Source organism: Fulmarus glacialis, unplaced genomic scaffold, assembly GCF_000690835.1.
Source record: "Fulmarus glacialis isolate BGI_N327 unplaced genomic scaffold, ASM69083v1 scaffold15666, whole genome shotgun sequence".
Lineage (NCBI taxonomy): Eukaryota > Metazoa > Chordata > Aves > Procellariiformes > Procellariidae > Fulmarus > Fulmarus glacialis.
Genome location: NW_009218888.1, coordinates 27,558 through 41,713, shown reverse-complemented (window position 1 = coordinate 41,713; position 14,156 = coordinate 27,558). Strand labels below are relative to the sequence as shown.

Below are 14,156 nucleotides of genomic sequence, written 5' to 3'. Positions count from 1 at the left end.
AAAAAAATTTTGAAGTAATAAAAATCAATCTGCCATAGTTCCAAAGTTTCCTGAATAGGCTTAAAATGCATCTCCAGTAGTCTATGCTACTTTAGTGTTAAATAATGAGGTAGCACATTATTCCAAAATTGTTCTGAATTATGTAAACCATTTGCTACATGCTGTTTGGACTTCATTTTTTGTTTAGAGCTATTTGGTGAAGCAGTACTTTCTGTCTTCCCTGGCTTCCTGGTTTTGCTTTTCTTTTGTGGAAGTTTATTACTATCATTTTTCCTTTTACCTTTTGCTTTTTCCTCTTCCTCTCCTTCTTCCTCCTTTCCCTCCTCCTCTTCTTCCTCCTCTCCGACATCCCCTTCCTCCTCTTCTCCTTCTTCCCCCTCTCCCTCTTCCCCTTTTTCTTCTCTCTCTTCCCCTTCTTCTTCCTCCCCTCCCTCTTCCTCTTCTCCCTCTTCCTCCTCCTCTCCCTCTTCTTCCTCCACTTCCTCTTCTTCCTCTCCTTCTTCAACTCCCTCTTCTTCTTCCTCCCCTTCTCCATCTTCTTCCACCCCTTCTCCCTCTTCTTCATCTTCTCCTTCCTCCCCTTCCTCTTCTTCACTTTCCCACTCCTCTTCCTCATTTTCATCTTCCTCTCCCTCCTCCCCTTTTGCTTCTGCCTCTGCTCCTTCCTCTTCCTCCTCCTCATCTTCTCCTTCCTCTTCCATTTCATGCTCCCCTTCTTCTCCTTCTTCTTCCACTCCATCCTCCCCCACTTCCTTAGTCCTCCTATTTGCATCTTCCTCTTCCTGTTCTTCTTCGGATACCTCTTCTTCTTCCCTCCCTGCCAATGATTCTTCCAACTCCTCCTCTTCACCCTCTTTGTCTTTTTCATTCTCCCTGTTTTCTTCTTCATTTTCCTTTTCACCTTCTCCTTCCTCTTCTGCCTCTACCTCTTTTTCTTCCTCACCCTCTCCATCTTCACCTCCTTCCTCACTCTCATCTCTTCCCTCACTTTTAATCTGTTCCTCCTTTTCTTTTTCAGTGTCTTCCTCTTTTGCATACTCCTCCTCCTCCTCCTCCATATCCCTGTCTTCTCCCTCACTCAGCATTTCTTCTTCCTCCATCAACCTGCCTTCCTCATCTCCTTGCTCTTTGCCATCTTCCTGATTAATCTCTTCAATCTCTTCTGCACCCTCATTCTCACTGTCTCTTTCAGCCTGTGATTCTTCTCTTTCATTTTCTTCCTCATATTCTTTTTCCTCTTCATCTTCATCTCTTTCTACTGAAATTTCATATCTATCTTTTTTAACTTCACTCTCTTCTTCTTCCTCCCCTAGTTCACCTCCACTGTCAACTGTTTCATCTAGTTTTTCTTTTTCACTTTCACCCTTTTCACTGCCTTCACTCTCCTGCTCTTGATTAGATTCCTCCTCATTCTTAATTTCTAACTGCCTGTCTTCATCAGATTTAGCTTCAGAGTTTGTTTCTTCCTCATTATTCAGACTTTTTATATCAGTCTCTCCTACATATTCTTTCTCATTGTTTGTAGCTTGCATCTCCTCAATCTCACTGTCTTCTTTTTCTAAGTCCAAATCTTTCACATTTTCTACTGTTTTCATTGCCTTCTGGATCTCTCTGTCTTCATAGTGGTGCTCTTCTTTTTCCCTACTCTTACATACGTATTTTGCAAGATCATTACTACTTTCCTCAGACAAAGATGATGACATAGTTACAGCTATTTGTTTTAAAAATTGATCCTTTTTTTTAAAACCCCTCTGCTCTTCACTGCTTTCTTCTCTGACGCATATTCTTTCACATTTATCAGATTTTTCAACAATATCCTTTATTTTGTTTTGACTTTCTACTGCTTCTTGACTTCCTTGCTTTTTAACAGGATTGTGGTTTTGTACAATTAATGAATCAGTCTGGGGCCGATCCCTGGATGCAGAAGGAAGTACATCTATTTTAAGAGATTGCTTAGATTTAACAGCTTTTGACTTTTTATTGGAAGAATTTGTTTTTTCAGTCAGATGAAGATTATTATAAGTTACTTCCTCTCTGACAAATTCAGGATTTTCCACATATTCTTCTTCCCTTTTCACTAATCTGCATTTGTCCCTAGTAATTTGTTGAACACCACTTTTCAAAGTACTAACACTTTGTGCATGCTCCGATTTACCTTTCATTGTATTTTTTTTGGCCACAGGCTTCCCTAGAAAGGCACTACTTTTTTCTAAATCTTGTCCCGGTGATTCTGAAAGTGAAGACTGCTTTTGTAAAGAGCCAGAATCTAATTTTGAGCCCTTCTTCACGAAATGAGAATCCTTGTTTTTCAGCCCACCCTTACCATCTCTTTTCAGTTTCACATTTTTATTGTTCTTCTATTCCACATGAGAAGCAGAAAATTAAAAAGAAAGAAGGAAAGCATTAAGGACAAATGACAGCAAAAGAAAAAGGTTACAAAAACATCTGAAGAAAAGAAACACTTAGTATGAGGGGACTAAAAGATAGCATAAAAGGTAGTCTTTCACATGAAATGAATTTACAAGTGCACATATTAGAAGAATGTAACATTCTGTTGATGATAAATGTACTACTACTCCTTTTTCACTATCCAAGCACACAAAGTGAATGCAAGAAGAACTATACAGCCAGTATCGTGTCCCATAAGCTAGACCACATGCAATGTGTGAGGCTGTGCGAACAGAAGGAAAGAACTTCAGTTCTCTTACACCTTCCTCCAACTTTCCCTTTGGGAAATCTTCTGATACACTCACTGTTACGCTTTTTCTAGTAAGTCTGAAAATCTGTTGTCTTTCTGCTTTAAATTTTACACTTATTAAACAAATTCTGCAGAATAATTTTTTAAATATAGAATAAAATTATAATGAAATATACCAAAATGCTGAAATGTTGGGATCACTTTAGGAGTGAAATAGAAAGAACACAGAAGTATTTTAATTTCATAATTAAAACCAGTATTATTGTTCCTTAAATATACTCCATGGTGAATTTCTGTAAATAAAATCTTTACTTACATTGTATCCCAAAAGTCAATTAAAATATTTTAACATCAACAAACCAGTAGAAATGTATGTATCAGCATAAGTTACAAAGTGTATGTGATAGTCTTTTGTTCCTTAAACCGGTGAAGTATTATATACTCTTATCTCAAACTATGCTGGATATGAGGCGTTCTATATGCATCCACAAATTCTCTCTGACTTCTATCAGCTTCTTAGAATTTTACCTCATGGATATTCAGAAAATTAGCAAGAGGAGGCCTATAAAACTTGCCTAGCTTTTTTAAAACTCAAAGCAAAACAATAAAGTACAAGGAAAATACAAGAATCATAGATCTTTTAAACATCAGTATAAGTATACGTGTATATATATAAATAGTTACAGTACCTTTTGTTTTTCGAGTGGTGATAATTTTAAGGACTGGTCACTGGGATTCAATTTCATTGCATGTGTCTGCAAAGAGTAAGATCTCTATTAAAAACATAAATATAACTAATAGGGAAAGCAGCATCAAAGCCCAGTTCTACTATACAGAGCTATTAGGTTGAGACAAATCTGTATGATCACTCAACTCACCTATATCAGTTCCATTCCCTCATTTACTCCTTATAAAAAGAGAGAGTGGTAACCAGCTTAGATGTCAACATCCAAACTGTCTGTAGAGCCTGAAAGCTACATGCCCTCTCTTACAGCTTGCCAGCATATTTTAGATCCACCTTTCATTCACTGAGAAGTTGTGGCTACAAATATAACACCTTACTCCCTTATCATCACAACCTTCAACTTAACATCCAGTTTGATAGCACAGCCTTGAAAGAACATGTTCAAAGAAACATTATACAGCAGAAATTTTCATTGGAATCTAATGCCTTTATCTCTTCCATATAAAGCAAAAAAAGAAAAGGCAAGGCAATGTAGAATACTAGGTGGGCAAGTGAGATTTTGGTCATTCCTTCCCATATACTCCAAATGACAAGATAATGTTCTCTGCTGCTGTTTGTTAACTGCTTATGGTTTAAGCACCATATTCTTTTTCAACACAGTAAGCATGGACAGTTCTGATTTTTGACTCCCAAGAATTTGTATTATCAATATGATATTAAAGGTTTTTCTTCCTCTTGTCACGCTTGTCAATAAGATCTATGTTGCCACAGTTTAGAAAAATTGAAACAACTATGCTGTAACAGATTGAGAGAACAAAATGTTCTGGAAAGGTGTGCAAGTGATAAGATTAACATTTTTTTTAAATAAGAGAAATATGTAGGAATATGCTTGGGGATCACCAAATAATCAAAATGTCTGCATTTTGGTCTTCCCTTTAATGGGATCCACCCGTACTAAAAAAGCTCTTCTCGGAACAGGAAAAGACAGCTCTCTGCTTCATTTTCTGCAGTTCTCTCTCTTGGAAATCATCAAGATGAGGAAGGTCAGAGATAGAGATCACCATGTGGTATCCAGCATCCTTCTCCTCTTCTGACATCCAGAGCTAAAGTGTGGGGAGGGGCTGCACTACTTGGACTGCTTCAACCTCATATTACAACATTACTTGGAAAATGAAAACAAACTTTAGCATTGAATAATGATGATAAGAAATGCATGTTCATTTAACAGTATGTCAGTACTTCTTGATGCCACATATGAAATTCTGGGCAAGCCAGGAGTTCTGTACTAGAACTTGAAACATGATTTAGCTGCTTTGTTCTTCCCCTGCATAAAAATGATTGAATCACAGATTCATCAGTGGAATACATTACCATATTTAGGATGTCAGTTGTATCTCCAAGGTTTCTGTCATTATTTTCATTATCTGAATCTTCTTCTGCAGAGCATTCACCAGATTTATCTTTTTGATGATTCTTTTCTTTAAGGTAAAATAGGGGGAAGAAAACAAATACCATAGGAACAAGCAATACATAGCAAACAGAACACCCTGCTCTTGTAAAATATAGATTATCTCTATTTTACTGACATAGGACTGAAGTCCTGAGATTCCTCATTCCCCCCAGCCTAAGACACAGCAGAAACACTTCCACCTCCTTTTCATCAGTATTAACATTAGAGGTAGCTCAGCAATCTGGCCTCAGTGCACTGTAGATCTCTGACCATTTCTGCAGGCTTCCAAAGCATAAATATCACATAGGACAAAGCTTCTTTTGGATAATCTCTTTAATAATAGTGTACCAATTAGACTAAATTAGCTGCAGTCGTATTATCTACATTGCACATTATCTGCGTAACGGATGGAGAGACAGTGAGTTTAACTTCAATGCAGCATCATAAAAATGTACCTACATTATTTTCAGGTTCACCTCAAGTTCATCAGGTATATGACCAGTTTCATATGGTACAAAGCCTGAGGTTTTAGGCTTCAGAAGACTCTAAAGGCAATTCAAATTTCACTGCTTTCCTGGAACCAGAAATGCTAATGGACATGCTGGCAGCTTTACAAATAATCATCTTAATTCTAACTGAATTAATTACTTTCAAATTGGATTTGACTGTCCAAGAAATCTGAGCTAACTTTTACACAGAAGCACTGCATTCTGCACTCTTCAGCATTGCTTTTCGCAGGAAATCACACATGCCAAGGAACACAGATGAAGTCCAGAACTGCTCTAGAGAATCTGTGCAGAAGTCCAGCACTGTATCAGTATCATTGTTATCCAGGCTTTTGCATTAGCTAGAATATTGCAAATCCTTATTATCTTAGATAACAGAGAGTGAAGAGTACTTCTGCATTTCCAAGTGAAGAAGAAAGCTCCTATAAGAATTACTAGACCTATTTTCTTATCCAAGGTCTCTTGCAGGCCTTCCTGTGTCTTTACAACTGTTCCTAATCAATTTTTTCACGAAAATGGAGAAAGTGGTTACTAATCTTACAGTATTTTTGTGAAGTCATATTTCTACAGGTTGAGGAACCTCAGATACGATTCAGAAGTTGTTTTTCTTTCACTCAACCCTCCTCTAAATCTTTAAGCACATTTTCCAAACATGAACCAAGTGTGAGGCAATTTCTTGTATGCATTTCTCAACTTTCATGCTACACCCTCTTGAGGTAAGACTGAACTTAAACCTTCTTTCATGTTCAAACTGAGCATTTGTTTATGAATGATGCGAGCCAAACTACATAATTCTCAGAAAACAGCAACAAAATGTGGGGACACTTCACCTTTTTCATGGTCTCTATCCTTCATAGGTTCAGCTTTAGGAAGACTTGATGCAGAAAAACAGAGTGGGCTAGTGTTGCTAGTCACAGGCAATGAAGATTTTAAGAAGCTTTCTCCCATTGGAGGCAGAGTTCGTGCCATTCGAATAAACTGTTCTGGTGAATTTTCCTTTAGAAGATTAAAAAAAAATTATTGAGAATAAGAGTAGAAGAATAAAATGTAAGCAACCTCTCATACTTAACAGTGGTATTTTCCTTTAGTTGATGATACAGTGTTGTAACTTTGTATGTAAAGCATAAACAAAATTTCTTGAATATTTTAATTATTTATAAAAAGCAGAGAGATATACTGGGATATTTTATGTCATTTCTACACAATAATCTCAAGCAATCTTAAAATACAGACAAAGGATAAAAAGAATTTTGATTTTTATTTAAAATGAAAATACTAGTTTCTCAAATAGCACTGAGTTACTTAATCCACAGCATCAATATATTTTTACAAAATAAACGTAGTTTTGTGGTAGAGTTAGTTTTCAGACAGGTAAGTGAAATGATCCAACTCATTGTGCTGCTAAAGAAATCACATGGAATGTGTAGTGGAGATGAAGAAGAAGAAACTACTGTTTTAAGTAGCTATACGATCTTAGGATCATTTTAAGCTGATTGTGAAACGTTCCCCTTTGACATTTTATAAACTATGAACTTGTTTAATCTATTCAAGGACTCAGAGGGAACACCAAAAAGAGTCAGGTTCTTGTTCTTTTTTTTAATATTTCTAAGACATTTTTAAAAATGCAAAGGAACAGGTTCTACATTTTAGAATTAAAAAAAATACAAAACCAATTTGAGTCTTTTTCATAGAAATAAGCAAGCAAAATCTGACCAATACCTATCCTTTACTACATCAATTTTGGGACCAGGGTAGATACTCACTCTTCTTTTTATACATTAAAATTAAACACATATTTTAAGGAGATATATTTATCTGCTGGGTATATGCTGCGATTTCAGTTTAAAAAGTTATTTTGTTTCCTAAAACAAGTATGGCAACTCTAAACAGCTCTGAATTTACCCTTTCTCGACGTCGCATTCGTGCTGATGTTAGTTGTAGGGTGTTTGATAGTAGTGAGTCTCCACTCATTTTAGAGATAGTAGTAGTCAAACGGCTCTCATATAAATCTTCTAAGAATGTTTCTTCAGATCCTTTAGGTCTTGGAGCAGCAAAAACTAGCATGTGACAACCACCACAAGCAACCTACAGCACCAAAAAAAGGTCTATTTATTTCATTTGCAAGTATCAATACAGGGACTTAGATTATAAAAAAAAAATAATAAAAGTAAGAGATGTTAAATTGCTTCAAATTTAGCTCCTAATGACGTTAGCAAGATAAAAGTACAATTACAATTATTAATGACTAGTGATCTATTTTCATTTCTCTTTACTTAAATACAACATATTTGTATTGAACAGAACACAAGATAGGTCTATCAAATTATTGATACAGAAGAAAGCAAAGATATTTCCACCGATTTTGAAGAGATTGGAGCTAATTATTTTGATGCAAAATGTGGGCAATACTGATAACTTCAGTGATACAAACCTAGATATTTTATCACAAAATCCACAAAATGTAACACAAGTCCTACACCCTCCAAAAGACAAAGTATAATTACATGACGATCAGAGGTTTCACTTTCTAAAAAGTTTAAATCCCTTACCACTTCTGATAAAACTTCCTTAAACTCTAAGTCCAGTAAACAAACAGAAGTGAGCCATAGACTTTAGTCCCAAATTTTGCTCAATCCTGAGTCATGTTTGCATTTTTGATGCTGGCAATTCTGTGATATTTCTTAAACACCTCAGGAAATAGAAGAGAACAATACCCTTCAAAGAGAACAGTATTTCTCCTTTCTCATCCCGTTTGGATTCAAAAAAGCAACTCCTCAAATTTTCTTAAGATTTAATAAATATCCCACTGTACAAATAATCATTAAAATTAAAAAGATGTCAGTCCAGTGTTTTCAGAACAGATATTAGTTTCCCCCCTACTGCCAACAATCTAAGAGCAACAAATACTTAATTTTATAGGCTATTACCAGCTCTATAGACTAAAATACTATAGCACATTACTGAATAAAACCCTAAAAAGCAGTCTATATGTGTAGTCCAAGCCAAGTGCATTCTAAACTAAATGAACAGTGTGATAAGTAAATATAATTTCCTTTTTCTTTCAATTTGTGTTGTCTACTAATTAAATGTTGTAGAAAAAAATAATTCTATCATGAGATTTCAACTCTCATTAATAACATATTTCATAAAAATGTAAACATTTTGATGTATGAGGAGCATGAACAAAAGTTTTACCAAAAGGACTGTGAACCTCAAGAAATTATAACACAGAGTGGGATCAAACTGATTTGTAAAATTCTCTTCTCCAAGTCCTAACTTGCCATGTCGCCCATCTCCAAAAGTAAACATGACGCCATTTTCTGTATATAGAAAAAAAAGGATGTTATTAATAACAAAGATTCAGTACAAAACCAGGACAAAACCATTACAAAAAAAGTAACAGGCCATGTAAGTAAGGAATATTTCTCTTCCAAAAGCAAAACCTGAACAATTATTTTCAGATTTTCATCAGATGAATATGATTCAAATATATATATATATTTAGGACAAAGTACTGTCGGAAATTAGAGTTAATCTAGACAATTTTGGGAAAAAACCTCCAACAACAAAACACTAAGGTTGAAATTGTATAGCAAAACAAAGGCTTCTAAACAAGAATACTTGTTAGCAAGGCATGATTATGAGGTTACAATTCCCAAGGAGATACCATGTACAGAACTATGCATAGCATGGCTGTGAATCAGAAATTCCTAATATAAAATCTGGCTTTCTCACTAGCTCATTTAATCTTCAGAACTAGTAAGTCTGCATATGTCTTCTTCTACTGCTCATTTTATAAAGAAAGCTTTTACTTTTACAGTATAATAGAGAGTCACTGGAAGTGCACTTCAGAATTTTTCACTTACATACCTGCAATTACAGCAGTATGATTTTCCCCACAAGTAATGTTACATATTTTATGCCTCCTCAAGTGTTTCACAGACTTCGGTACTGAAGTTTCAAAAATAAAAGTACCATGTCCCAGCTGCCCATATTGTCCAAGTCCAAAAGTATATACATCTGTCTCTGAAAATGTACAGGCAAAGTTAACAACAAATATGTTGATATATACATTATAACCTGCTTTCTATTAGCCAAGCGAAAGTCAAATGATATCAGCATCAAAAAGCAGTGTTCTATCAATTAAAAAATGTATCAACTAATCAATTAAATTTATGAACTAATAACAAATTAAAACAAAATAAAAAACAGGCAATGAAGCCCTAAAATATATACCGAAAAGAATTTTGAATGGTTCAATATGCAATATATTTCTAACATAACTACATGATCACATGTACACAAAATATCAGCTAACAAAAAATTTATGGGAGTTTACATACTGCAATTAATTCATGACCACAATGTTTACATTTATGTGCATTTTCAACCTCATCTTAATTTCTGGTTACCTGCATGTATGATCCTAAATTGAATAGGCTAGACCTCTTTAAACCAACACTAATTTGTGTGTAAGAAGAGACTGGAACAATAACAGAATAGGTTTCAGTATTCTGTTCAGCTACCAAATCAGCCCTGCATTAAACACAGAGAACACTATAACTGTGTTATCTTGTGACAGTATAATAATCTTTCCACATTTATATTTTGTCCATTTAATGGATTGTCTGTGCCAGGAAAAAAAATGAGAGTTTCTCCAAAGCAATAAAGATTCTCGGTGTGTCCATCCCTGGCACTCCATCACAACAGGGGAAGACCCTGATGCTTGGAAATCTTGATGAGGTCACAGTTGAAAAGGGAAATTAAAAGACTAAGGTTTTTTGGGAAAAGTAGATGTTTTCCTGGAATTTTATTCCCTGCCCCTTTTTCTTCTGCATGTAGGCAACAAGGGAAAAGCTAGAGAAGTACTAATTAAAACTTGAAAATTTGTTAAGAAAACCTGTGAAAGATTGAGAAGGACAAAAAATACTCTACGTCAAACAAAAAGAACTGAGACTCGGGAGCAATAAATCGTTACATCATTGTCATGAACATGGTGCAGAGCATGCCTGCTCCTGCTGCACAGATGACATCAGGTCAAAAATCTCACCACCTTCAAAAGCAAGAGAGGAACGGGTATCCACAGCTGAATGTGTGGAACGACAATCGACAGAGAATCTTTGTTTTTTAAGCACTTCTTTGTGTCAAGGAAACAAGGTCACTGGAATAGCAAGTAAGTTTCAGTGCCACAAAAGTAGTTTATACTGCGCGACCAAATTGAGCAGCCACAAACTGGAGAAATAATAAAAACAAATTATGTTACCATTCCCCCAAACGAATCCTTCTTTTAGAGAAAGCAGAGAACAGACCAGATTCCATATTACTACCATAGTACACTTAATAATTTATATTGAACTTTCCAATTTCAAAGGAAATATGATGAAATACTGTAACACTACATATGGAAATGTTCTTTCTAGGAAAGGGTTTGCCTTTTCTGTCCCTTTTAAATTGTTCCATATTAAGATGTCATGAATTCACACCATTAAAAAAACCCCAATGGTCTCACACTTTTTCAGATTGTAGATGAAAAATATTTAGTAAAGCTGTTTTTCTACTAAATGTAATAATAAAGCTCCCTCTGCTGGAAATTTCAGAGCAAGAAAGCAACACCTTCTCAGGTTCTTTAAAAAGTAAAACAAGAACTAAGAATTTTTCTATGACATTTAGACTTTCTGGATAAGAATTAAGAAACTACTCCTGAAAGACAAGAGCTTTCTCTAAGCGAACCAAAGTCTCATCTTCATTTTAGTAAATGGCTTTCTCAGGATGGCTTATTCTATAAATTCCGCTTAAAAGTACTGCATTTGTTTTAACATTTTTTTGGAAACTGGCAGATCTTGTCATTTTCAAACTATATGGCTTTCTCTGATTAACATAATTATTTTGAGTGAAGTTGGAGTTTTTTCATATTATCTTTAGTCCTAGCTTGAAACACGCAATGCCTTTTTCACAAAACAAGTTAGCTCTCTAAAGGCATTTGTGGTCAGAGGGAGACGTTCTCAAATGCTAACTTTAAAAGTACAGGAAACTATTTTCTTTCCCCAATTTGTACTGACAATGAGGAGAATGGGTCAATTCAAAACCAGGTTAGAGTGCTTTTATAAGAAGAACAATTTTTTCTCCTGCCCTTATAGACCAGGGGCACCTAAATTTTGCTCCTCCTAAAATTCGCTTGGTAGAAAAAAACATTGCACCTATCTTAGATGATTGACCGCTCTGGTGCAGAAGTGAGGCCAAACCTCAGTAGTAATCCCATTTAGCAGAAATAAGGTATTTCATTCAATCTGTCATTATAAGCACATGGAAAGAGAAGTCTATGGCAAAGCACCCTCATAGACTTAGTGATAGAATGACAGAGGTGAATTTCATCATTCTGAACTTGAATTTGCCTACAGCATGAATCCAAAAGGGGATACAGCCTCACTGCCACGTTCTTCTTACTGTCCTCAGTCCCAGTGAGGATATGGTTGGATGAAACAAATGAAACGCACTGCCAGCAAACGGGTAGATTTTGCTCTCCCATTCTCTCTCTTCAGTCCTCACTGACACCGTCTCTGCTGTCCACCTGGCTATGTGCTGAGCCAGCTCAGCTCAGTAAGCCAGGTTTTGCGGGGTTTTGCTGATGTAGTTTCCTGTGGAACGGTCAAGGCAGCACCAGAGTGGTACAAGGGGAGAGGAAAGACATATGGCCACCGCAGCACGAGGGAAGCAGCACTGCCTCCAGTGCATCAGTGAATCACGAGGAAGGCTCAGCCATATTAACAGCACCCAGAAGAAACAGAACACAAGTCCTGTCTTGTCCTCAGGGAAGGAGCTGCTGCTTCCACAGCAGCAGCCCATGAGAAGGGCCCTTGAAGGATGAAGAGAAATGGTTTCAGAGCTTGCACAGAAGCCAATGGCTTCACTGTTCCAAGTGACCTCCAGTACTTGAGTGCTGGGACTGCTTCTCCTTTACTTCCCACATTTTCTTTTTTGGAAGAACAGGGATATTTCCCTCTCACTGTGTATCTTCCACCTTTGCAGGCATCTTTTGGAGTACATAACAGTTCTTTAATCTCCATGACCGTTGTCACTATAAATAAAATAGTCCTAGGCAAAAACCTATATAGCTTTCAGATTTTTTTTAACACATGCTATTTGCTGAAAGAACTGAGTGAGCTCCAAGTCTTTTTAAGATTCTTGCATTCCTTGCTATATATTTAAGGCTATAGACAAAGTTAAAAATCCACGGAAGAAAAACAGAAACAGACAGGTATACTTATATCTCTCCACACAGATTTGTTTCCCTTGAATATCATTATTATTATTAATTATTATTATTATTACTACTACTACTACTACTACTACTGCACCAATGGGCTATTCAGTCTTACAACAGCTTTATTTTTAAACAGCTTATGTTGAAAGATGTTACTGTAAAAATCAGCTGTTCACACAATACTCAGTTTTACAAGAGCTAGTAATTGGATTTGGGGATTTCAGTATAAATAGTATACAGACTTAAGATCTAGATAAAAAAATCTTGAAAAATCTAGATAATCCTATACGGTTTGAACAGTCAGTTCTGTCATGAAAAGGTAGAGCTTTTTCATCCTTTTCATTCTCTGTCAAAAGGGTATCCTGACTTTCTTTTCTTTTTTAAAGACCTTGTGAGAGAAGATGAAAAATCCAACATTTTACATACTAACCCACTAATGTGCTGTATTGTTATGTCAAACAATCTATTCTCGACGGAGTGCTTCACTTTTTCCTTTGAAGAGATATCTTTGCTTTCCCTCCCTTCAGAGGATAAAAGGAGGTAATATATCCTGTTATAGAAAGGATTATTCCCAGAGGATCTGTCATCATCTGAAAAAATGGAAGATATCAAGGCCACTCCCAATCATCTGTTTATTCGCCAATTTCTAGATTCACAAGTTATTGTTATTCTACTTTTTTAAAAGCTTTATTGAAGTATGCAGATTGGGATTGCTGCTCTCTCATATTTCTTTCAAAAGTAACAATACAAACAGTTTTCATTTTGAGTAGGAAGCATTTGCAAGCATTGTGGGAAGTGGATGTGTTTTTTTTAGTCTCTGAGAGAAATCATCTGGGATGAGGATATGCTCTTCTTGAACTGCCTGATAGACTGTCATGAAATGAATAGGTTTGTGCTGCTACAGTGAGAGAAAGCTTTTGCATGATAGAATTTTTAACTGTGATTCTGTTTATTCTCTAGAACAACTGCAAATATTAACGGCAGAAGTAACAATAAGACTTGTAAAGAAGATGGTTTCCAATACCATATTCAACATCTCTAAAACCTTGTATCTTTAAAAAGATTTTTTCCAAATAGTTGCTTTCAGCAGTTTAATTTTTTGTTCTCTGGGGAAAAAATTGAGTTTCCCATTTTGGAGTTTCAGAGAAAAAAAATGAATTATTTTAATATATATTTTCTACCATTTACTGATACTTGCTGGAGAGATTCCAAACAGTAGTTTGATTTAATAACCCAGATAACAGTGGTTCTTACCATACAAAATTGCCAATAGAATAGATAAGACAGTCATAAAAAAGAAATCAAATGAAGTGCTTTGGAATAGACTAATTACATATGAGAGTCAGGAAGAAACTTGCCTTGTACTCAGTAAGATAACTGGATTATGCTTTGTTCTAATTTGATAAACCCTAAGTAGAACTGATGACAAGAAATGAGCCAAGATGTGCAACAGTTTCTCCGTATGACATTTTCTCCTATCCTATTCCTATGTTAAATGAGATAGATGAAACAGGGGAATATACAGTAGTCAGACACTCACTTTTTATTTTTTAAGA

General features: G+C 35.7%; 1 protein-coding gene across 1 annotated transcript in view; it reads right to left on the bottom strand.

The window, feature by feature from the left end:
• RPGR (retinitis pigmentosa GTPase regulator) overlaps window positions 1-14,156 on the bottom strand; it is a 56,678-nt gene that overhangs the window by 17,289 nt on the left and 25,233 nt on the right. The window contains exons 8-15 of the mRNA XM_009580182.1: window positions 9,210-9,365; window positions 8,535-8,659; window positions 7,242-7,424; window positions 6,170-6,335; window positions 4,755-4,861; window positions 3,388-3,453; window positions 1,260-2,357; window positions 354-1,193 (exon numbers count right to left, since the gene is read on the bottom strand). Of these exons, the coding sequence (XP_009578477.1) occupies window positions 354-1,193; window positions 1,260-2,357; window positions 3,388-3,453; window positions 4,755-4,861; window positions 6,170-6,335; window positions 7,242-7,424; window positions 8,535-8,659; window positions 9,210-9,365 (2,741 nt within the window). The remainder of the gene's footprint in view (window positions 1-353; window positions 1,194-1,259; window positions 2,358-3,387; window positions 3,454-4,754; window positions 4,862-6,169; window positions 6,336-7,241; window positions 7,425-8,534; window positions 8,660-9,209; window positions 9,366-14,156) is intronic.